General features: G+C 36.9%; 1 protein-coding gene across 7 annotated transcripts in view; it reads left to right on the top strand.

The window, feature by feature from the left end:
- CFAP99 (cilia and flagella associated protein 99) overlaps positions 1 to 24,844 on the top strand; it is a 57,601-nt gene that overhangs the window by 12,334 nt on the left and 20,423 nt on the right. For all 7 annotated transcript variants that reach the window (XM_050710570.1, XM_035547453.2, XM_050710569.1 and 4 more), the window contains 8 exons: positions 712 to 856; positions 3,745 to 3,839; positions 10,324 to 10,436; positions 12,558 to 12,732; positions 17,479 to 17,559; positions 19,737 to 19,802; positions 20,762 to 20,821; positions 23,161 to 23,249. In XM_050710570.1, coding sequence (XP_050566527.1) covers positions 712 to 856; positions 3,745 to 3,839; positions 10,324 to 10,436; positions 12,558 to 12,732; positions 17,479 to 17,559; positions 19,737 to 19,802; positions 20,762 to 20,821; positions 23,161 to 23,249 — 824 coding nt within the window. The remainder of the gene's footprint in view (positions 1 to 711; positions 857 to 3,744; positions 3,840 to 10,323; positions 10,437 to 12,557; positions 12,733 to 17,478; positions 17,560 to 19,736; positions 19,803 to 20,761; positions 20,822 to 23,160; positions 23,250 to 24,844) is intronic.

The raw sequence follows: 24,844 nt of genomic DNA, 5'->3' as shown, positions 1-24,844 counted from the left end.
GCTCTGAAAGACAAGCTAAGTAAAAACACTTGGAACTCTTCTATGTCATTTTCTACATTTAAAAACTGGAACTGTAATTTTAAAGTTTTGCCATGTATTTGCCCTGTCTCAAAGCCCTACATAGTGTCATGCATCAGAAGACTCACATACTTTCTTCTAGCAGCCCCTAATAATACTGAATACTAATAATACGTAATAGAATTGTATTACATTAGACAAATAAAGTGATTATGATGCTAGTGGCGATAGCCTACTAGGCATGGTTGATCTTTGGTCATTGCAGGTCAGTTGTTCCCACATCTCAAATCAGTGGGAGAGATCATATATTGAATGTGAACTATCTTTTCAGAAGATGACTTAGCTTTTTTCTTGGCTAACTTCTTTAAGTCAGAGAATCATTATTGTCTGCCATTTTGTCTGTTGTCATTAACTGCTGACTTTCACATATTAGGGCCTTTTAACTAAATTCACATGTCCGCAGATCAGCTGGAAGTTTAGTACTGGGGGAGGTTGCATTTTACTAAATAAGGACCATTAATTTGTTACAACTTCCCATGTTTTGGTAGTGTTAGAAATGTCAGCCCTACAAAGGCACTGCTGTGTAGTGTTTGTGGTTTTTGATTGCCTTAAAATGATTGTACTTCTTTGTGTACACAACTAACATTTTCTTTCCAAAATGCATTAATCATTATTAATTTTGTATCTCTATAGACTCTTAATGTGACTGAAGAAAAATTTGTATTGGATACTCTAGCTGGATGCATAGAATATAAATCCTTATTGGATGTAGTAGTCAATGCCTTTTTTGTTCGGGATGGGAAATACTGTCTGATTTCTGAGCGTAATCTCTATGTAGGTAAGTTTTCTTTAAAACAGCAAATGTGTTTAACACAAAACTTTAAAAAATATGGTATTAGTGCAGGTCTTATTATCATTGTGCCTAGTGCAGCATGAAATACAGGACCTTTTCGCATGGCCTTATGATCTAAAGCCTAAATCCTGAGGTTGTTATTTAGTCTGGATTCTCACAGGTGTTAGCTGAATATTTACCTAAGAATGTTCTGCAGAATATGCCAGAAGATTAAGCTAATTGTAACATGCAGGTGGAAAATGACATCACTGACTACAAGAAATATCTTGAAAGCTCAACTATCACTTTAAAAAATATTATTCGGTGTTTTCCCTTTATTGCCTTCTAATCTAATACCTCTGCCATTCAGATGTGAAACTGTATAACAAAGCTTTGTTTGTTGAAGAACACAGCATGTCTCACAGAAGGAGATACATTGCTTCTATCCATACATGGACTTTTTCATTAGTGGCCATCACAATAACATTAAATAGATTTATGTCTTGTCTCTGTGAGATAAGTCAATTATCTTCCTTTTGTTAGCGACTTGGTTAAAATCAGTTACAATACTACTACATCTGATAGTATGAGCTAGTTAATCAGACTAGTTACTATCATTGATGTTATAGGCATTAAGAAATGATGTCAGGCGTTAAGAAATACATTAAAAAGTCATCTTTAAATCTTTTTGTGCTATGAACTTAATATAACTGAGGTTGAGTTATAAAGTCCGTAAAGAAATTGGAATCACGAATTGCACTGGCATTTTTTCTCTGAGTCTTACATGTTCTGAAGTTTTGTAGGTACTTTGTAAAGTCCAGTCGGTTTAAATTGAAAATACTAAAAATGTGGTTGAAAATACTAAAAATGTAATTAATATACATACATCTACGTTTTATGTTCTAAAAGCTATTGCATTTTAACTGTAATTCTGGTTGCTAATGCCACAGTCCCAGGAAAAGCATAGAAATCTAAATCAAATAACAAATTAAATGGAACCTAAACTGTCAGATTAAATTAATGGTATATTGAGTTGATTCTAAATGATAATGCTTCATTGTCTCCATTTCTGCAAAGCCATGTTTTTCAGTGTCTGGGGCACATATATTACAACTTTAAGCTGAGTGTTGCTGTAATTGGATTGTCAGGACTGGTCCACACAAAAACCTCCATTAATCATGGGCAAAGGGGAGACTCTGGAAGATTTTTCTTTATCAACAAGTTGAGAGTCTAAGGTCATTGGCTTAGATTTTTTTAAGCTGCTTGTGATTCCCTTTACCAAGCTGCATTGACACTTAAATGATCAAAGCTGCTTATAAAGGCTGTTGCTATGTGTGAGCAGATTTGAATTTAATAAAGCTTGTAGGAGATAAATGTGTACTCTACTAAGACTGCTTAAATATGTTGCTATGCTAAAGCACACGACTGAAGTCTAACGATACACTGAGTTGGTTGCAGCATATTGGTCAGGAATTACTGATTACTTCATTACTATTTGGTGGCAGCTAAAGTACTGCAATGCAAGCGAAGTCTGATCCAAGTGAATAAGGTCAAATAAAAGCGGATACAGGAACTCGTGAACTTTACAGGTCCATTAAAATCTGAAAGCACTGACTCTTCCTGTATCAAATTGCATACATGCCAGAAGGGGACGCAAAAATCAGATTGGGACTTCCCAGAGAATTCCACAGTTTTAAAGTTTGGTTTTATTATAATTCAGAATAAAAACAAAAATTACAACATTTACTGCAAAATGGTCACTTGAAAAAAAAAGGTAAATGAAATACTAGAGATATGATATTTTATGTTTGAAATTTTTGTTTTATATAATTAACTCTGATTTTGTAACAGAATAATAAGAGCTATCCTCTCTAACAATATTAAAAACAGAATACGTCAAAAAATCCAATATCAAAACTGTTTTTTATGTCATCTCTTTACATTAAGTTTTGCCAGAATAAGCTTGCTTACACTGAAAATTTTGGTTACATCAAAAGAGAGCTATATTCAACAATGTAATTCTTTCAGAAACTTTTCAGTTGTCTGTCAGGAGCCTTTTGACTCCTATTTTTCCTGCCTTATTGCCAGATTAACACTGAATTTCGCTGATGGAGTATGCAGATACTTGGTGTATAAGATGGTACTACTACCGAAAGAAATGGGCTGCCTGTGTCTTCATCACTGGCCACTCATTCTCACCCGCATGAGTTAGAACAAGTGTTCAGCAGCCATCCAGTGAACTGATCAAGAAATTGCTTCAGTAAAATTCACAGCCTGAGTTAACTTGGCTTTGTGGGTGACTGTACTTGCCCAAGAGAAGAAACACCAGGAAGTAAAAGGGGGAATGGGAACAAGCATTCAGGGGTTGACAGAGCTGCTTGTTTTAGTGGTGATGTTGGCAGAATGAAATGACTGCAAAATCACAGCAGGATTTTAGAGGATTCCAGAGTCTGCTCTGGTAGATCTCCCAGTTTTGCAAAAAGATATTTGCAGGCATCCAGAGGACCTCTGTGCATGACTTTGGATAACTACACTTGTTTTACATTTTTTGTGTAAGTGGACAGATCCTCAGCTGTTACAATTTCTGCATAAAATTCTACATGCATTCTACATAAAATGGTAGATTTTCGCTCGCCTAGATCTAACTCAAGAAACACATAACATATTTATATGAACCACAGCGTAGTCAGAATGCTAGTAATGAACAGAGGGTTAATATTATGACTTCCTATTACAATTTCTCATTGTCAAGCACTATATTGCCCAGGTAGATAAGCAATACTGAAGACTATTTAAAAATAAAGTAACAATCTAAATCCTGGAGCATGTTGACTATAAGGTATATATTTACTAGAATTTTCTGCTGCATTTTAAATATATTTATCTTTTGATAGTTATTTGCTATTTGGCAACTTTTCAACTAGAAGAGCTCGGTCTTCAGCACTTCAGCAGAATTGTGAAATCTCTGGACACCGCAAAAATGCATAAGGTAATGATAGTACAAATTTTTTTCAACAGTTAGTGTTTTCTTCATTGTGTTTGATTAATCAGATGAATTCTCAACTTTTAAGATCATTTAAATTGAGAAATTAGTGTTACTTTCAGTTTAAATTCAGAAATAAAATGGGAAATTATTATTTTCTTATCACAAAAATCTTGATTTTCTGTACTTATGCGGTGATTATCTCATATTCAGTCAAATATCAAGTTAAAATGTATTTTTTATCATCTGAGAAAGTAGAATAAATATGGGATCTACAGTTCATGTGGTTTACTGTTGTCCCTCTAGCTTACATACTCACTCTTGGCTCTGCTTGCTTTTGTTCTTTGACTTCAGGCAGTAGAAGTTTTTGCTGTACACAATGAATCTGTTGAAACTTGTAGTTCTTGCCAATTTGTGTTCTTTTTTTCCCTAAACAACCCACTGCCGCTTTGCTTATCAAGCCTTTTGCCCTTCCATTGCTTTTTTTCCATTCCAAAAAAGCACAGTTGCTTGTTTGGAGCTATACATGTAGCAGTTACCTCATTACAACATATACACAATTCCATTGCTGCCAAATAGAAATCATGACAACAAAGTTCTGCCTTTTCCTCTCTGGAGTCATCGGTTTGGATTTCTCTCCTCTACTTGTTTGCTAATTTTCATGAAACTTGTGGAAATGTAAATATATTTTGCTTCTCTTTCAAAATGGTTGAAAGTGCTGATTATTTTTAAAGCTACATTTTAAAGTCAGGGAGAGGGATAAACTGACTGTGAATGCTTTCCCATAAGCCCTGTTTTCTTGGGAAAATAGGCTAAAAATTAAATTACTGGTGACATACATATGTAAGCTTTGATCATCTGGATGTTTCAAAGCATGTCCAAACACAATGTTTGAATAACAAGTGTATAGGCTTCTATATAAATGTGAGATTCAAGGGATAGGCAAATTCTAGTAATTAATATTCAAAAGGCTATGGTTTATCCTTATTCTGATTACACTGAATGTTCATGTGGATGCCTGTGTCTTTTTCATAAGTACAGTTGCTTTGTAATACATAGAGAGAAGGAAGGTTAGGTTGTCTGCCTAATGCTTTTAGGAACACTCAGCCCTCTGGTCACTTTGTTTTGATGGGCTTACCATGGAATGTTTTTTATTAATTCCATTGAGAGGAAATATATATATATATTTCATTAACTGCTAGAAAAAACAGAGAAGTGCCTAGAAGAATTATCATAATCTGACAGACAGACAAATCACTCTCTGTCTAAATGCTCTCCAGCCCCTTCTTTGGTAAACATCTTAGAAACAAGCCACTGGATTGGATGCATCTTGAGCTCATTCAGCCAGCAACACAGTCTTCCCACTTCATGACAGTTATCTCTTGTTGATTCCATTCACCTAGCTTTATATGGCTTACGTGTCAGTACCCTGACGTTTTACTTCAGACAATTTCTATCTCCTTGTCTGGAATAATTTTTCTCTGGTAGGGAAGTGCTGCATGTGTGATGATCTGCAACTGCTACTTTTTTTTTTTTTCCTGTAGATATAATTTTGCTTACTTCAGTATCTTACCAGATCCTCATCACCACAGCATCTAGGTTTTCTTCTCTTGCATTACAAGAGGTCCTTTGTCTGCAAAGCAATGCTAGAGTATATTAATGCACCTGCAACAGAGGATTTAGAAGCAGCATTTGGTCCCCCAGCAACAGTGACAAAAACAGCAGAAGGCAGATTTGCAGCCTTAGCAACAGCCTGAAGTTGTCAGAAATTTGGGATTCTTCTTCAGGATGCTGACCTGTAGATATTGCCTGATGACTTTTGTATCTGAGTTCGGTTGAGATGAAAAATAATTATTCATGTATATTTACTTAGAAAAGATTTACTTGGATTAAATGAGAAATGTTTCTGCACATTACAGGCTGACTGGAATTTTCTTAATTGTGCAGATAAATCTTACACAAATTAGTAGTCTTCATGAAATTAAAGGCACTGTTCTTATGAATGAGATCTACTTGTGTGAGTAGACCTTACGGGTCTGCATGACGGAATCCATTTGAATCAAAGTCAGTGTTTCCCTATGATTGGTGTATGTTCAAATATTTTCATTTAGGCATAATATCAAGGCAGAATAATAATGGTACCTCATTCATACATGTTCATCTGCTTGAACAGAAAATTATAAGCTTATTCTGTAACATTAAGAATACATGCAAGAATTCTTTGTGATTTTATACTGACAGAATCATTGGATAAAACCCAATTTTGTAACCTTAGCAGGATTGTTCTTCTAAGAACTTAGCTGTGCATGCTAGCTCAAGCCTATTTTCATGTTCTATTATTCATACATTTTATTCTTTTATTTCTGTGATAAAATTTAAGGGTTTGTATGTTAGAGAAAAGATGCTTGAAATAAAAAGTTGAAGTAAACGGGTTTATAATTTCATACTTGCCTTGTAAAAAAATGCAAATAAGTAGCATATTCCCTCTAGCACTCAAGAACATGTTTCATTCTATTTCACATTCTGATTTATACCAACAGCAGTGAAGTCTTTTATAAAGAATTTCTGAGATCTGCAAATGAAATTACCATATAAGAACCGGGTATTGTTATTGCTGTTATGATGAGGTAGGAATAGTAGGACAAGATCAGCCTCCTGGAGGATAAAAGGGCAAAATAAATCCAAGCTGGGTCAAACAGTGGCAGAAGTATCTGGGACCAGGCTAGGACACTTTTCTCCAGAGCTTCAAATCAGGATCCTCAAAATGGAATTTCTGATTACTATTTCTTGGTAGGAAAGCCTTCTAAAGAGTTTCTTGCCTTCCTTTTCATTTCCGTGTTGCAGTTAAAAGGTATAATCTTACAGGTCATTCAACTTCAAGTTGAAGAACAATAGTGAAAGAATCAACAGGTGAAGAGAAGAGTGAACAGGAACCTCTTTGATTGCCTTTGCTACTACAGCAAATATCTGTGGTTGCGTACAGCCAAAATAATCTCATTCTCAGGTAGTGGCTGATCTGTATGGAGAACTTGAATCTACGGTTTCTTGCAGTTGATTCTTTAACTCAAGAATCAAAAGCTTATGTTGTGAATATAAAGATGACTTCACAGATGTAGAGATAATCCCAGAAGAAGAAACTTCCCATTGTTTCATTTCATTTTTAGAAATAATCTCGCTGTATAAAAACATATTAAGAGACTATTAGCAGGGCATGTTCAAATTCTCATAAGCAAGGCATTAATTTAGCCCACCTGTACAAATGCATTACAAAACAGTCAAGTTTTACACCCTTGTTCAATCTTACCACAGTCAGAGAAAGGTAAAATAGTAAAAATGGATACAATTTCTGCTGTAATTCCACCACTTTCAGAGGAGAAATTAATCTGGCTTATCATGCTTTGTGAGTAGTGAAACTCTCGGGCTTGGAACATTAAAGACAGAGGACCAGTAAACAGAATAATGCTGTTACCAAAGTGACTGTCCAATGGCTTCTCTAAGGAGAAAGATACTGGTAATATCTGAACAGAAATCTGAGAACTTCAAGCTGTATTTTGCTGCTATAAAAGCACAGACTGATAATATTGGGGTTGACACCTTGGTCATGTGTGGCCAAAGAGAAAACAGAAATATAAGGTATTTTTCCTAGTAATTCAGTTCACAAAACACAGAAGTTTCTACTGTTAAGAAATGAAATGTGCTATGGTTTCATGGGCCTGATTCTGCCCAGATTCGCCATCTGTGATGTGAATTATCAAAGCCAAGATTGTGGACTTGGGTCCAGACAGCCCAGGGTCAGAACCAATGTCTGGTAATCCCTGCATTGCCACTGGCAATCCCTGCATTGCCTGGATAACCATTCCAGGGCAGCATTCCAAGTCTTCTTCCACATGATGCATTTTGAGCATATCCATATTATAGCATTTCTCTGGGGACTGTGACTAAAACACAGAACACTGTAATATACGTCCCAATAACTATCTGATTACACAGTTAACCACTCTGTAGCTCATAGGAATACGTCATAGCATCCATCCATCACAGAATTATCCATTTGTCCTAATACAGTGTGAAATGTGAATAAGGAGAACATAACTGGAGTTGCAGTGAGAGGCCTCAAGGGATCATAGCCAGCTGTTTAATACAACAGCCAGAAATCACTGACTGTATGCTTTTATTAGTTTCATCTGCCTTGAAGAGGTAGTTGCAAGTACTTTGTAAAGGATTATTAAAGCAAATATTTAGAAGACCTAGACAGAAAAGATCAGTCAGGGAGAGCTCAAATAACAATAGTTCAGAGGCTTAGTTTCATGTGACAATGTAATAGACAATTGATTGAAGGCTCTGAGGATGGAGTAGGCTGTGTAAGAGGAATACTGAGGACACAGCGAGGGAGGAGGAGTTCAACTTGACAAAAACCAATGAAAGAAAACTGGAGGATCTACAAAACACCACCTGCAGTGTTTCCACATCAGCTTCTTCTATGAATTCTCTGAATACCCAGAAATTTGAAACTACTTCTACCCTCAGGGTCTGCCTCTTTTTAAGTATGCTCATGTTCAATCCACCCTTGTATATACACTTGCTTACACACATGGGGTTTAAAAACACATTTTTGATAAACTTTGGGTATAGTTGAGGCCTTCTATAAGGTAAGAAGAGTACTTTGGCAATGGACATGATTCTCTGGGTCTATAATCATGTCTACACCTGGGATACCTGGATGTAATATTTGTTGTGATAACTGCTAGAAGTAGTGTATATGCAGTGCATCGATTCTCTTAGAGACTACGAACTTTTCACATTTTATTTATACATTGCATAAGCACAAATGATTATGTTATGTGGAAAATGGAAGCCAAGATGCATGTATTGTAGAGAAAGGTCCTCCATAAGAGGAAATAATAAGTTTCTAGTACAATGGGATGAAATGCATTCGTTTATCATATACCTAGCAAATTCCAGTGAACTTGGAAACAGCAAAAAAACCGTCACAATTTGACAGTTAATTTATAGTCCTGCTTTTAGAGATGAAATTTCTTCTGGACAGTGTGTTGATACAACAGCAGCTGCAGTTTTGGGGAAGAACAGTAATTTCTAAACATGAATGATAATCCAAGGTGGTAGTATTCACTTTGACATTTGGTTGTTGATCAGTCATTTAACTCTACCAAAAGTGCAACAGGTGAAAATAAGACTAAATTTGCAGGCTAATTCCTTGGAAATGGTCACAACAAGACTATAGATTTCAAGTGGCAGGATTTCTATGCCTGTTGAACATCTGCAGCAAACACCTAGAGCCAAATCTGTATTGTTTGTAGCTGACTTATTCATGGGGCTGAGCCATCTTGAGCCTGGCACCACGTGTGAATTAAGAAGCTGCCTGCTAGTCCTCCAGATCAAAAAGCTCTATATGAAGACCTATATGGCTCTGTAGAAAACAACCCAAATAAGACAGGATTGATGCCAAGTCTGAAATAATAAGTCCTGCAGTCTCCATTGGAAACTGTTCAAGTGACTGCACACAGTTTTCCAGTATGTCCCATAATGGGACATACATAGGGATCTTTTCTATTATTGTGGTTATTTTAGTGTGATACTTGGATCCCTTTCACCTGGGGATATTCTATGATTCTATGGTTGCCTGTACTTCCATTTCCAATAATTTTAGTGAAAAAGTTCAGGTTCAAGTTTGGGATTTATATTGCTGTCAGTGATACATGCTGAATCTGAGTGCCATTTTTCAGGAGTGTTTCAAAAGGCTATTTGAACAGTTCAAGTCTTAAAGAAAGGCTCTTGACCTTCTGGTGAACTCCAGTGGAAAACAAAAGTTCAAATGTTAATTGCCACTTCTCCAGCATGTAGAGCCCTACAGTATATGTGTGCCAAATTTCAGCTTTCTAGTTTAATGGGAATATGCCAATTAATTATATTTCAATAAAAAAAAGAAACCATATTGTATAGCAGTTTATAGTTCTCACCACTTCCCTCTACAAAGTTCCCAGGGAGTTGAAAGGATCTTAAGCAATTCAGGTACAGTGCCAGGCCTGAGATACTTGTGGGCACCGTGGATCATCCAGCTACAGATAATCAGGAGTTGGCTACGGGAATATTAGACTTCAAAACTCTACTGTATAATTAGACTAAAATCAGTGCATTGCAGTAGCAATTATTTTTTAATAAAAACTTTTGTTTCACGATGTTTGAAGCAACTTAAAGATGCATCAAAACATCTCCATGTTGTAGCTACTAGATTTTTTAGACCATTAAAATATTTTAGTATCTATTAATGTTTCACAAAATAGGGCTGAAAGACCTGAGGCCATCCTAGCAGAACTAAGAAAAACATACAAATATTAAGCACACTGTTATAAATACAGGGTAAAATAAAAGCAAGTTCTTCAAAAGTATTTGTAACAAACCCATGTTTTTTGTAGTTTTATGTACCTCGTACCTTTAGTATCCATATTTAAAACATATCCCTTATTACTAGTTTCTTAGATTCTTCTTCAATGCCTTGTATTTGAACACATGGATAAAAGATGAATGGAGTCGGTTCTACGATTCGCTGTATGTAAAGGAGAACTGGATTGATCCACTGCTAAGGTAAGCAGTCAGTACTTAAGTAGCCTGTGGTCACCTCAAAGTTTAAATGCAACACACTGGGGAAAGCTTCTGCTGAAAATTTGATTTGCTGTTAAAGTATTTCTGCCATTGAAGTCACTGAGAACCTTTCTTGTCTTCATGAGACTATAATCCCTTTTACTTGCCCAGAGGCAAGGTTCTCTCATGGAGAAGTCCTTTCACAGCTGTTGTACATTTGTTTTTCAGTGCCCCTGCATAGATCAAACATCATACTAGCAGGTTTAAATTCTCTTAGAGAGTTCGATTCCAGCCTCATAAGTCACTTCACCATCTGCGTGACAGTAAGCACATGGAAAAAAAAAAAAAGTTTGATTTTCATGAGCTTGGCTTTATGCTCAGATTTGTTTATGCAAATGGTCATAAAATCCCTTCTGAGCAAATCAGACAAGCATGTAAACAAGTCTTTTAAAATTATTATTGATTTACACAATTGCAGCATCACTTAATGGTTTAAATGCTCTAAGATGCCAGGTGTGTTAGGTGGTGATACAGTAGCCTGAATACCCTTGCCAAACTGGAACATTTTCACATGGAGAAACAGTAGCTGAATCTCAAGTTACTCAGCAGCTTGTTTTCTTTTTTTTTTTTGCCCAAGACTGAGAAATTAAAGCTAGCATGGGCACACCTAGGTGGCTGCAATCACACCTCCTCCTCACTGCAGTATAGATTAACACAGATGATGGCAAACACTGTTAGACAGAACTGTTACAAACAATGTCAGCTGAAAAAGAATTTGCATCTACTTCTGTCATGTCAGTCGACACAATTAGCCCTTTAGATTCTCTTTAGATTATATGAAATTAGCAAATGTAGTACTATAGATTTGGCTTGAAATACAATTCCACTGAGTCCTACAGGAATTATGGGGATGTATTTGAAGTCAGAATTTGTCTCAATAAATTCCAGAGTAGTAATTCTAATTATAAAGTATGCTTGCAGCTTGAATATAAAGATACAGAGAGAGATACAGAATAGCAATATAATCTATGGCTTATGTTTCATTAATAGTAGGCTTGTGAGAACCGTCCTTCACACTCAATTGCATTCAGTGTCACAAGCACAAGTGTTTTGCCTAGAAGTACATGTAAGCTGTGCAGGAATGCTGAAGACCAGATTTGATCACTGGGTTTGAAACTTCCTGCAAGGGGCTGAGGATGCACTGATCAGTTTAATCAGTTGAGTAGTTTAATTTTTTTTAAATATGTCTTTGTATTCCTCTTTCTAACATCAGTGAGGGTAATTTAAAAGTTCCTTTTATTTTAATGGAGCTGCATTATTTTGGAAGTTACTCATAAGCCTCATCCAACAGTGACAGTGCTAGCTAAGCTAACAGTCATGTAAAGAAGTCAGTGCAAATTTGCATCATCAGCTGATTTTTAAATTCTGGGAAAACTCCATTGCATGTGTAGTACTTAAGGGTAGAATAAATATGGAGGAGCAATAACAGACATGAAGCTGTCACCAAAATCAGCCCTGATAACTTGTCTGTGTGTTACCTTGCATTCTGTAGCTTCCTGTCACTCCTGGGAAGAATTTTGAACCTTTATACAAGCAAAAATCCAAACACAGAGAACTCAAAAACATCTGCCCCACAGTCACCAACTTGTTTTGAGGGTTCATTTGCTGATTCTGCCAAACTCCACACATCTTTCTATATATTTATTTTTTATTAGAACTGCCTGGGCTGTGAGGTTGATCTATGTGTCTGTCAGATGATGACAATGGCAGTACTTAGACCACTGTCTGTTCATAGTCTTTTCATCTGTATGTACTCTGCTTCTGACAGCTGATTTTCTGATTCATAGTCTGGTCCTGCTGTAAAACAGACTGGTGACATAATTGCTTATTCAGTAAAAACTGTGGCTATTTCACCACTGGACTAGCATCTATCAAGAGGTGAAATAACACAATCCAACTAAATCATACGTACAAATTCATGGGTTAATTTTATTAAAAAGAAAATAACAGAATAGCTGAAAGTGTTGCAGAATTCGCAACTGTGCCAAGCTCATATACTACATTGTAAGTGTGTACAAAAGAATAAAAATGAAATAAAATTGAATAATCTATTTTTATTTGAAGATGGCAGCCAAAAGTACAGCAACTGATTGAACACCTCACGGATAAATTAAGTAATCGTACTACCACTGTCAAGACTTCAACGGTCACTCAGCCAAAGGAGTTTAATTTGACCGTACCCAAACCACGTGCCATTCCTATACCTCTGCCAATACCAGTACTGGAAAAAGGTCCACCTGTGAGTTTTTTTTAATGCTTTTTGAGATACTCTGCTTTATGTAATCTTGTGCACAAAATCATGGTAAGGGAGTTAATCGTCTCTTTCAAAATAACTGTAGAAAATCTACAACCTTTCAGAACTCAACGAGGATTTATTTGTTACTGAAGGTCAGATTTCTAAAAAATAGCTAATTCATTTCATTTCAGTGAAACTTGTGTAAGCAAATTGTAGGCCAAACAAAGGAAAGGGAAAAGGTTGTTTCCTGTAGTTGGTTTACATCTCTTGGAGGTAGAACGCTACAGTGGATACAAACTGATGAAAGCATGATAAAAAGGTTTCTGATAGTCCGTGGATTTTGTAAAATGTTTGCTTTCGATAATGCACAGAAGCAGGTAAGAAAAGAATATTAAACTGAACAATTGTATAAACTAGATGGATTATTTTTTTGTAGATGAACTCTCATTAAATAAGTAACTGAGCAATTTCATTGGACATGAAGTGGACTCTAGATTTTTATTCCTTGCTATTTGTATTCATGTTGAATCTCTTAAATTAATATTTTTCCATTTTAATTTATTGCTTACATACAAATGAGAGTTCACTGTCTTCGAAATGCTAAGCTTTCATTTTACTAACTGGCCAAGATACTGACTCAGTTACACTGGTACAAATCAGAGACACACAATTAGTTTAAAGTTAGCTCGCTTGGGAAAGGCAAACAGGATTTGGGATCAAGTTGCTATGACTAACTTAATAAAGACTCCAAAACCATCTATATTTAAATGCAGTGGGAAGTGAGCTTGGAAGCCATAGTTTTGAGCAGTATATGCCACCTTGTATTAACACTTCAGGTTTTAAATAATACATGTGTTGAATGCTCTTAGATACCATTTACATCTTAGGATGGCAGAGCAATTTAATGGTAGTGTGTTATACAGTTAATGGGATTTTACATTGAAACAGCTTAATACCAGGCTCTGAAAAACTGCATTTAATAACTACTTAATCAGTATCGGAATGAGTCATATTGCTGTCATTTTAGTACCTTTATAATGTGCAGCCCCTCTCAGAATAAATTTGCTTTAACACAGATGCATTTACGGAAGTTCTTTTGTGTTGTTAGGGTTATACTAAATTTGGCTTACATTTTGGCCAAGTCTGCAAATTTAAAAGCTTGTGTGAATCTAAAACCATTAGCGTAACAGTGACATATGTTGTGCTCATTTCTGCATGTATCTCAGCAAATTAAGCTTTACTTTAATTTGCCATATTGTTGCCAGCATCCCTGTTTTAGATCCTGTACTTTCAGCAGAGAAAAGTCAGCCCAGATGTCAACAAAGATGTAGGAATGTGAGAGCAAGCCTTAGTTTTGGCTGCTGCATGGCAGAGAGTTGTATCTATTTGAGAGGAATGCACAGAAATAAAACTCTTCCAGATTATATCCCATAATCTGCTGTTCCTGTCCATTTTCTCACAAAGTTGTTAGTTTTCTGAGATATCCATTTTTTCTCATGGTTCTCATTCATCTGTCAAAGAGCTTGCCATGTGGCATATTAGCTGGGAATATCGCAGTCACACTAACTACAGGCAGAGTACTGCTCCACTTGAAACAACTGCATGAATTCATATGGAGGCGTCTGGATTTAAGCAATAACTACTGAGAAGTCATTGCATCCCTATGGTGAAATTATTTAATTTTGATTAATAAGATTATTATTTTAGGTATTTCTTCCCGATACATTGCATTATATAGCATAGTTAAAATAAAATGCAGAGTAGGATGGGATGTATCGTTTACATGAATTCAGGAATAGTACTGTTGTCTTGTACGCTGAAAACACATTTCAGGCACTGGGACAGGCTCCCTGGGGCAGTGGTCACGGCACAGAGCTGCTGGAATTCAAGAAGCATTTGGGCAATGCTCTCAGACATACAGTCTGATTTATAGGTAGTCCTGTGTGGAGCCAGGAGCTGGACTCCGTGATCCTTGTGGGTCCCTTCCAACTTGGAATATTCTATGATTCTGTGATTCTAGGTGGGTTATTGCAGAAGACAGGGTAGTTGTCGTACTCAGTGATCAGTATTGAGATGGGACTCTCCACTGCCATTGGGATGTTTCATTGAGGTGACACAGGCCTGGAAGGTTAGGATTCATCCTCATAACTCATCCTCATTCATCGTCATAAACATTCATTAAAGATCAGGGAGATTAATTTCTTTATTGTTTCAGCTGAGCTTCATGAGTGGACTTGCTCGATTATTTAAAATAATTAAAAGGCCAATACAGATTATTCTGTTTACAAATCTATAGATCAAACAATATATTTACCTTTATGATCTTGTTTTGTATAAAAACAAGCTCTTAAAACAACAAGCACTGCATTAGCCTGTCCTTGTCTATCTTATAACAGTAGCTTAAAAAAATACAATTCTGATCACTACCAAAGTTCAAAGTACTTATTCATCATTTTGCATATTTCCCTCTCATACCTTTTCCTGAAATTTATTTTCTCTTGTCATTGTTAAGTTGCCTCATCTAAACCAATATAAGGTATTTCTACTAGGGTATGTATTTTGGGGGTGGTTAAACAAAACTGAGCTGATTTCTTAGAAATCATTTGTCATTCTCCTTGTATGTGTCTCTCTGCACATTTAAGGCAATAACTAGCCTGTGTTGGGGCTGGAGTTTATCCAGGGCTGCAGAAGGATGCATTCAGGAGCAATTTGTTTCAGGGCCAATTAAAAAAGCCTCTAGTTCTGCTCCTTTCTGCATCCATGCATGGTGTCAGCTCAGTGAGTACACCATGCCAGTTTGTTCTTCCTTAAATTTCTTGTGATACCTACTCCTTAAATAAAACCTCCAGTAAAAGAAAGAAAATATGGAAAGTGTAGGTGAAGCTGGCCACACGCTGGAGGCGAAAGGCAAGCTTGGTGTGCCTTACTCCCAGCCCCTCCTTTTCACTTTAGGATTAAGTAGGTACAGTTTGGCCTTGCTGATCTCCCTATTGCTGGAATTTGCAATTTGCTTAGAGTGATTTATTTGTCCTCGCCTGGCAACTGCACATTGTTTATTGTTATAAAGGGTAATTGCTGTGTTGTCTTTCTGTCTGTCTGGTGGGTACTCATCACCATGGTATCTGAAGGCTAAATTACAAGGCTAGGATCATTTTTGAAACATCTTATTGAAAAGTCGCCTCCTTAAATTACTTGGAATAAGCACAGAAGTTCTGCAGAGAGATCTTCAACTCACGCTGGCAGATGAGTACAGTTTTGTAGGTAAAGTACATGACTAGGAAGAACATTGAAAGAAACTGATACTCACTGCTGTGCAACCCTCTGCAAATTCTCTGGGCTTTAATTTCTCCATCCATAAAAGCATAATAAAAAAAATTTAGATACTGCTGGGAAATACTTTCAGTTCTACTTCACTTAAAAAGCTCACAAAAATACTTAAGCAGTCTCACCCATGCATTTAATTGCTAGCCTTTTCTATTTGTGCATCTCTTTTTCCTGTAGATAATGATGTCAAATAGCAAAGGCAGTAGAAAACACGAGTTCTTCAAAGCATAGCTCTTTCTACAGTCCAGTAAAGCTAGTTAGGATCCCCTCGGTTCCCTGAAATGACTTTCAGAACAATACAGATTATAGATTTTTCCCAGTAACTCTTGAATTAATTCTGTAACTTCTAATGGAGGTAGAACATTTATAGCAAGATAAGTATTTAAGCAGATGCCCCATAAGCTGGTGGCCTATCTCATCCACACAGGAAGGAGACATCCAGTCTTTTTCCAGGTTCTGCTTCTGCACAAAATGTATTGCTTACGCAAATACTGAAATGCCCCAGAAGCCTAAGCCTAGATCAAAATGATGCAGTCCCGTTTCGCCCTTCTGCCTAGTTCATTGTTAAGCCATAGGACAGCCAGACTATAAATCTTTCCTTGTTGTTTTATCTGTAGCACTTTCTGACATATGAATGCTTTCCCAAATTTTTGACTAATGCTGGGAGGGTCCTCACAGTCCTCTGCCTCCAAACATTTAATCTCCGTCTCCAATGATGTCCCTTTACAAGCAATTTGGGGCAGCCACTGTATACCAGAGAGAAGGTCCCTTTTGCCTGGTGTTTTTTCTCCAGTAGTGGCCAAACCCAGATGTCTAGGAGGAGCACAGGGATAACACAAGCATAGTTGCTGCTTTCCCCGACAACTTTCTCAGCTTCCAAACATTTCAGCTCAAAGACGTCCTCAGTTACAATGCAGTGCCTGGGTGTTTAATAACCCTCAAAGTATTTTTCTTCCCCAAACTTCTTTGGACCCTCCATAAACTTGTTGACACACACTGTGCCAAAGAGCTCCACCACTTAACTTCATACAGCTACCCTATCTGGCTGTCAATGCTATGAAGCTGAAATTTATGACATGCCAGACAGAACTTTTCCTCTTCTGGCAACTTCTTTTTCCCCTTCATTGGGCCTATGGTGTTTATTATTCCTTTAGCCTTTCTTGTACTAGTTTCAGATTATTCTTTCTTTCTGGCCCTTCGTCCAGGGCTTATATTACACTGCACAGGTCTGAAAAGCCTGGGTGGTCCCAGCTAATTGGAATCTGTCCATGGCTTCTATGCTGGCACTGATAGAAAAGAATCAATATTGAAAAAATAACTGCAGCTGTTTTACAGTAAAGGTGAATGTGGTGTTTTCCCTGCAAGAATATATCACTTTGAATGTTTTATATCCCATATTGTGGATATTATTGCCTTTTTATTTAGGTTCCTCCAAGTACCTACAAGCCTCCAAAGGAAAAAAAGCAACTAGAGGAAATCAAAACAAAAAATCGACAAAAAGCAGAAGTAAGTGTATTAAGTTCCTGTTCCAGTGTTTTCTTTATTCTAAACTCTCTGTTCTGCAATTTGTACCAGTTTTCACAAATCTAAGAACTCTATCTGAAACATATTTGCGTTTGTAGCTAATAGGTCACAGCACTTTCTCTGAAGTCATGAGGTCTGTATTCTCTATTCTGTTCTATCACCCTTTGCCCATCTTCTTTATTTCATTATCAATTTATTAAGATCCACCTTTTATTATTAAGGTCACCTTACATTCACAAGAATTACATGAGGGATTATGCAAATAACTATGTAAGGTAGCAGAAACACAATTACTTTCTTCACTTCACCAGCTTGAAATTGTCTCTTTTACTCCCACAAGCCGTGGATATTTAAGGCATTCACTTAATAATCAAGGCTTCAGAATATGAAATATGTTCAATATTTTTGTTTGCTTTCTATAGTAACTGGTAAATAACCACGTCATTATTGTTTTAAAATATCAGTAGATTCTGAGTTCTTTTTCATGTGGAATCCATACTCATTCCTTCAGTGGACTGAGAGAATGGGAAGTCATCAGGATCTGTAAAGAAGCAGAGTACATGGTCTGTATGTTAAGAGAGCAAGAGAAAGGAGGGCCTGGTAAGTGCCCTCACAGAAAGACACAGATTTAGTTATTTGAATTGATCCAAACTTTGATATGAAACCTGTTCAATACGTTAGCTCCTATCATGGTTAAAGCGGATTGTTGCCTTCTTCTCCTTGGAAGGGAATTAATTAAATGTCAGTTCCCACTTTCTTTCTTCCTTCCCACTCTGTAATCACCATATCCAACCCAATCACGGCGTGTGATAAAAGGTGTGCTATTTGACTTGTTTTTATCTGCGCTCTCCCACCTCCATTCTGAAAATGCCTTACTTTAGCTTTCACTAGCTAGTACAAGACCATTTATCACTGTTCTGGGCTCTTCATATGTCCTTGTGCATGTCCTTGTGAAAGGGCATTGGATTCTGTCCCTAAACCATGGTAAAATAGTAAAAACTTTAATGTGTGATAGATTCTAGGGGGATAAACTTTACATTCCTTTTGCTGGCCCATCACATCGCTTGGTATTTAATTATCAAACAGTACTGCATTATTTTTTATCCTTGTATTATTTCTACATTGTACAGAAAGCACATTGTATGCTCATTTGTACGTACAAACTTTCTAGAGAAATTGGGGAGGAAAAGCAGGATATCACAGTGCCTATATTGTCAAACATCTATGACAACTGTAAAATCACTTAATTACCAGCCACATTCTTCAGTGGGGAAAATGCATGAATATAAGGAACAGAAGAACACCACCACAGAAATCAGAGCTGCAATAACAGCAGTTTTTGTTGCCTTTGGAATGTTATAAAAGGCATCCAAAGCATTCCCAAAGGTCAGTTCCCTACACTGTTTGCTAAACAAGCTGAAATGTTGGGTCCTAAAAGAAATATGCATTAAGAAATGCCATTTGTCCTAGCATTTTCGCAACAGCTATAGATGGCATGTATAAGTACTGTGTCTGAGGAGCTTTAAAAGGGAGGAAGCTATACTCAGTATCGTTATGGAAGTGTTGATGTTATGGACAGCTGACCACCAGAAAGATATTGGAAAATCTAGTCTGTGTTTCACAGATTGGATTAAAGATTACTGTTTACAATCAAAAGAAATATCCAGAAACAGGAGATGTGGCTGCCTTTACTTCCTCCTTTGAAATGACAGACAAAATTAGTATTAAGGATGTGCCCATTGGAGCAATCCTTGGTGCTCAGATCTGATCATAGTCATCTTATTTAACAGAAAAGCAAAACCATCATTTATTAGCTATGTGCAAACAGTTACTAGCTATTGTACCGATGTGCCATAGATGATTATGAGGCTTTCAAGTAGAAGTTGAATGAGCAACATCTTTCACGTGGGCAGACCTAGCAAAGGGCCTGATGCCCTATGCAAAGGATACAACCAGGTAGAACTGTGTAGACAGTCAAGACTTGCCTACAACAAGTCTTTCATCAGGAATGAAAATTCTTATAAATGCTAAGTCCAGGCTTCATTCATTGGAAACAAATTAGTATATTGATCTGTACTGCAGGGTTTTTTTCAGTTAGAAAATTATTATTAGAGAATTTAAATGTACCATACTCCTTAAATTAATTGCTTTAATTCTAGGATCTGCTTCTGAAAGCAAATACTAACCAGTTCAAGTGTGCAACCACGAATCCAGAAAAGGGAGAGGTATGCTACAAAATACTTTGTGACCTACAATTTACACAGTATGAAGATGAAAAATGGCTGAGGTGCATAAGGATATTGCAAAGTATTTGAAAATTTTTATTTGTCACACAACTTGTAGTTGTGTGGACAGTTCACATACATATTATTTTCAGATTATACAACATACTAACATTTGCTTCTTTGCATCCATAATGCACAACCCCCTTTTCTTCTGGTCCTACTTTATTATTCTGCTAATTCTGAGACCATGAGCTTTCCTATGATACTACAACAAGTCTCCAAACCAGCAACATTCCTCTAAACCCACATATTATTTTTCCATTGACTTTTAAGGTCATGGAGCAGTCAAGCTGAGGCAGTAACACTCCAATTCATACAGAATTCTTGCTTTGGTTGATTCCCCATTTGCAACTCTGTCACCAAACTATATATTCATCACATTTGCATATTCTATTCCCTGTGTTCATCCCCATAATATCCATACACATTCACATCAGTAATACCGTAAAATGAAATTAATAACCATCGCTAGAATTCTACCACTTTAATATATTTTTTTAAATATCCTCTGGCACTGTATTTTGTCTTCCCAGTATCTGTGTCAGTTAAGAGCTGAATACATTCATGATCTATACGTAGAAATCAATAGTCAAATGAAACATCACTGGTTTTGGTATTATTTTAGTCAAGAAAGGTTATGGAAATCAAAGAATCTTTGCAATAACTTTTTATTTGCACCCATGTTTGCATGGTTATTTGGTAAGAAATATTTCCACTGCATTGGATGTATATAGCAAGTTTTTGAGGATATAACAATCACAAAATATATTCCATCATCATAGTTGTTACTGTAGATGATTATCCAAGAGTGATTTTCAGTAAAGATCTGATATTCTTCTGCTGAGTATTTGAAATTCTCGTTCTGAAATGAAAAAATGTATTTTTGGTTTGAACTGCAGAGCACACACAACGGTATGAAGAGTAGGCCAGCATTCCGGGCTCAAAAGATCCAAAGCAAGGTGAGTAACATTTCAGATTCCATTGCTAGATGTACTTGAAAACTTCGGAGTAAAAGAACACAAATTTTGTGGTAATGAGAGCTCTACTGGAATCCAAGGTTTTACCCGAGGCTCTGTGTGCAGGAGAACGGGATGGATTGGGGCTAAGGCTATAAAGGTCTATGGACCTTTTACAATCCACAAGGAAACGGTCAGGGAGCAACAAGAGTGTGGCTACTCCAGGAGGGAGGACAAACTGTGAGCCAAGGTTAATAAAAGCACAGGCAGTACCCTCAGCAACCAGGACATAGGCTACAGTATCTGAACAGGTCAAGGCTGGTGATAGTGACAGGCTCTGCTGACAGCCAGCGATCCTTAGACAAAGCAAGGTCCAGGATCCACCCAGGAATTCCAGTCAGGAGACACGGCTACAACATCAACCCAGGTCCATGCTGGAAGTCCAGTAAGGACAGCAGGAGACAGAGCTGGAGAGACAAGGAGCAGAATTACCTCCAGCATAACAGGAAAGCAGTGACACCCAGACCTGAGCAGAAGTGGGACTCCTGGACCAGTGGACAAAGGGTCCTAGGTGAGGCCAGTCAGGGCAGTCATCGCCTGGTGGTTTCCCTCAGAACGCTGACAGGTAAGTTGTCTGCAGCTGCACAACAAAATACTGCTTCAACAATGTTTTTGATTCCAAATGGAGAAGTTTTTATGTAAAATGGTGAGGATTAAGAACAGCCCACAGGGAAACAAGAATTGTGAACCTATGGTTTAAGAACTCAGCAGAGGGACAGAAGAATCTTCTATCCATAAATCACTGTTTCAAAATGAGATTCTAAAGAATGAAGAGCAATGATTCCAGTTAATAACTGTTTGATATGCAATATACAATCTGTCTAGATGTTTGTCTTGTGTTCTTTAGACACATAGTCAGGTCACAAAATCCACTATACTGATTGTTTCTCCACTAGGGTTTCCAAGGGTCAGAGAACTGCACATATGGAAATATGGAAAATGGTCTGTTCACCGTTCAAGTTCATATCCAGAATAATTTAATGTGGAAACTGTGTTTGTATTGTGACCTCAAATACCTTGTGAGAAGGTCTACCTACTCTTTAAAACCATCTTTGAATACATTGTTTGGGGTTCTTGTCCTAAATTCTTTGAGTTATCATCATTTTGCCAAGAAATAGGCAGGTAATTAATTTTTGTCCATTAAAATGGACAACTCCATTCCAACTCTGAATGTGGAAAACTCAGTAATTCTACTTACTGAATTTCTAGGTGATACCATGCATTTATTATCCTCAACATGCCTAATTAACATGAAGTATAAAATATCCCTTTGCTTTTCCAGTTAGCTTGTAAGTTTCAGGAGACTGCAGAACATATTTGTACATACAGTATTTGCTTTAGTGATTCTGTGCATCTGTTTCTCAGCTACTCATTAAGTTGTTAATCTGGAGTTTAAATAGACATTTGGATTCTAAACAACTTGTGTGGACTTAGGTCAAATGTGTTATGACTAAACTTTGTTTTCTGCAAGAATGATCCCAGTGCTGATCCCACTTGCACTGCTTTGCCTTGGTTCTGATCAGTTCTAATTATATACATCTGCAAAGGTGTTATATTTTGTCATCTGAACAGTCTACATGTTCAAGGAGCATTTTAACTGGAAGAGAGATCGTTCCCTTCCTCATGCAGTATTTATAGGTTGTCTAGAAGTTAGTCCTAAGGCAGTACTTGAAGAACTACAGAGCAGCCACAGGATCTAGTCCAACTTGTACCATGAAGACTGAGAGTCACTGAGAACTTTGCTGCCTCTGTCTAGCAAATGGATATGGCAATTGATAGTACCAGCTGTCTTAGAAATATTAGGAAGTTAAAACAGTGATTATTTGCAAAAAACTTTTGAGACCTTTGTGTGAGAGGTACTGCTCATGTTTTACTTTAATGTTTTTGGCTAACTTGTTTTCCCTCAGAGATAGGCACACAAAATATTTAACTTTGGAAGCAGTTTATTTTCTGTGTTCAACCCAGATGGAATCCATGCACACTATGTATATGAGCACTGAACAAATGAAAGGAAGTGAACACATTCCAAGGGATTTGACATGGTCCAAGAGTGATTACAAATTTATAATCCACTTGGGGGACTTTGCTGATTTCTTAAGCAGCTTGAGTGGTTTATGAACAGCATGCAATTTCATTGTGAATGTCAGATTAATGCTAGATGAATGCTTTAAGCAAAATTTATGCTGTCTTAGGTCGATTTATTTAACCCATTGAAATTTTTTTATACTCTGTTTTATGGTTTACATTACTAACGATAGTATATACATTCCCTTTCTTGACAGATTGACAATATACCTATTAAATTAAATGCAGCAGCTATTTTAAGGGAGGGTGCCCTCTATCAGCGGAAAATGGAACAGGAGCTCAAGAGGTACAATCAAGCATCTTTCTCAGATTATTTTTCACATCCCTTGTTACAGAATAATTAACCACATGAAAATAACTAGGTAAACTCCAGGTAAAGTAATATAAGGGATCTCTTGTAAGACATTAGGAAGCTATTCTATAAATATTGCTGACAAAGAGAAAAGTAGTCTAAAATGAATGTCTACATTAAAGTCATTTTGCTGTAGATGCTGTGCAAGTGTGACTGTGTTCTGATTTCACACTCTGGGTAATGTCCACTTGTAAAGTCCAATAGGCATCACTTGTTATATTTATTCCAATTCTCCAGAATAAATAATGTCCCAAATGCACATTTACCTCTGTCCATTATAAAAGAAGCATATATTTTAAGCCAAATCATTTCATATACCTTCATTTTCTTTGACAGTTTCTGGGGAACTAAATGCCAGATTTGATAGTTGAACTTATTTATCCGTATATAAAAATACCTGTCCATTTCTATCACAGTGAGCTGTCATGGAGAACTAAGAGTGTGCTGCTCCACCAGGCAAATGAGCCAGGAGCTGAGTGACAGCAAGGCATGTAAGGACAACATCCTTAGAGCAAGTACAAGGGTGGGCATACACATACCTGCAACATAGCTTAGGCAAGGACAGTGGCCGTTAGCACAAACTGAAATGCAGCTCCCAGGAAGAAAGTCCACACACACATAAGAATTTTCACAGCTCTTCCTCACACAGCTCTTTTCACTGCATTCTGATCCAGTGCTGTACAGCTGCAACACAACGGAGCTGTCTTTGAACACATAAAACTAAATCCTAGGAGTGGGGAACAAAAGGTTGCAGGTCCTTTTGGTGCTCTTAGGGCTCTGACATAAGGAAGCCTGACTAAGTGGCACAGATTTTCAGCTGATGTTAATTAGGGAGAGATTGACTTCTGAATGTACACTGCAGATTGTATTCTATAACTAGAAATACAGAACATTTTCAATAATAATTTTAACAAAGATAAAACCTATACCATTGTCATATTTATTTAGTATTATTACTAATCCACCTAACTTAGCAGGCTAAGGACTAAATATTAGCATTTTAAATCCAGGACTGACTGCCTAAAGTTGGATTTAGTTTTTGGATCTAGCAAATTTTGATATATGGATCAGGATTTTAGCAGTAAGATATTACACATCACTCAGGTTGTGCTACCTCCTATCATTAACAGCTGTGTGTGCATATTGAGGTTTTTTTATACTATTATACATGATACTGTTCATTCTATCTGGCAGAATTTTATTCCACTCAGTAAAGGAAGAGATTTTCCCCTCAACTTAACACTATTTTGTATTCATGAGATGTAATCTTCAGCTGCATTTAACAAACACATACATATATATGCATTGGGGAGCAACAGTAAGGCACAACTCGCTGCATTTTTGTGTCTCTGCCCAAATTCTTGGCTCATTCAATCCTCTGCTGCTGGACTTTGAGGGGCCTGCTGCAGGGCTTTGCTATGCTTCTCTGTCAACCAAGCACAAAAAATAAGAATGTGTTTTTTTCTTAATAACTGAATACTTCTTTGCCTCATTACATGTTAAAGGATTATTTAATTGACAAAATACAA

The sequence above is a fragment of the Cygnus atratus genome, chromosome 4 (assembly GCF_013377495.2).
Source record: "Cygnus atratus isolate AKBS03 ecotype Queensland, Australia chromosome 4, CAtr_DNAZoo_HiC_assembly, whole genome shotgun sequence".
Classification (NCBI taxonomy): Eukaryota; Metazoa; Chordata; class Aves; order Anseriformes; family Anatidae; genus Cygnus; species Cygnus atratus.
Note: the sequence above shows the minus strand (reverse complement) of the source record. Positions and strands in the feature narration are given on the sequence as shown.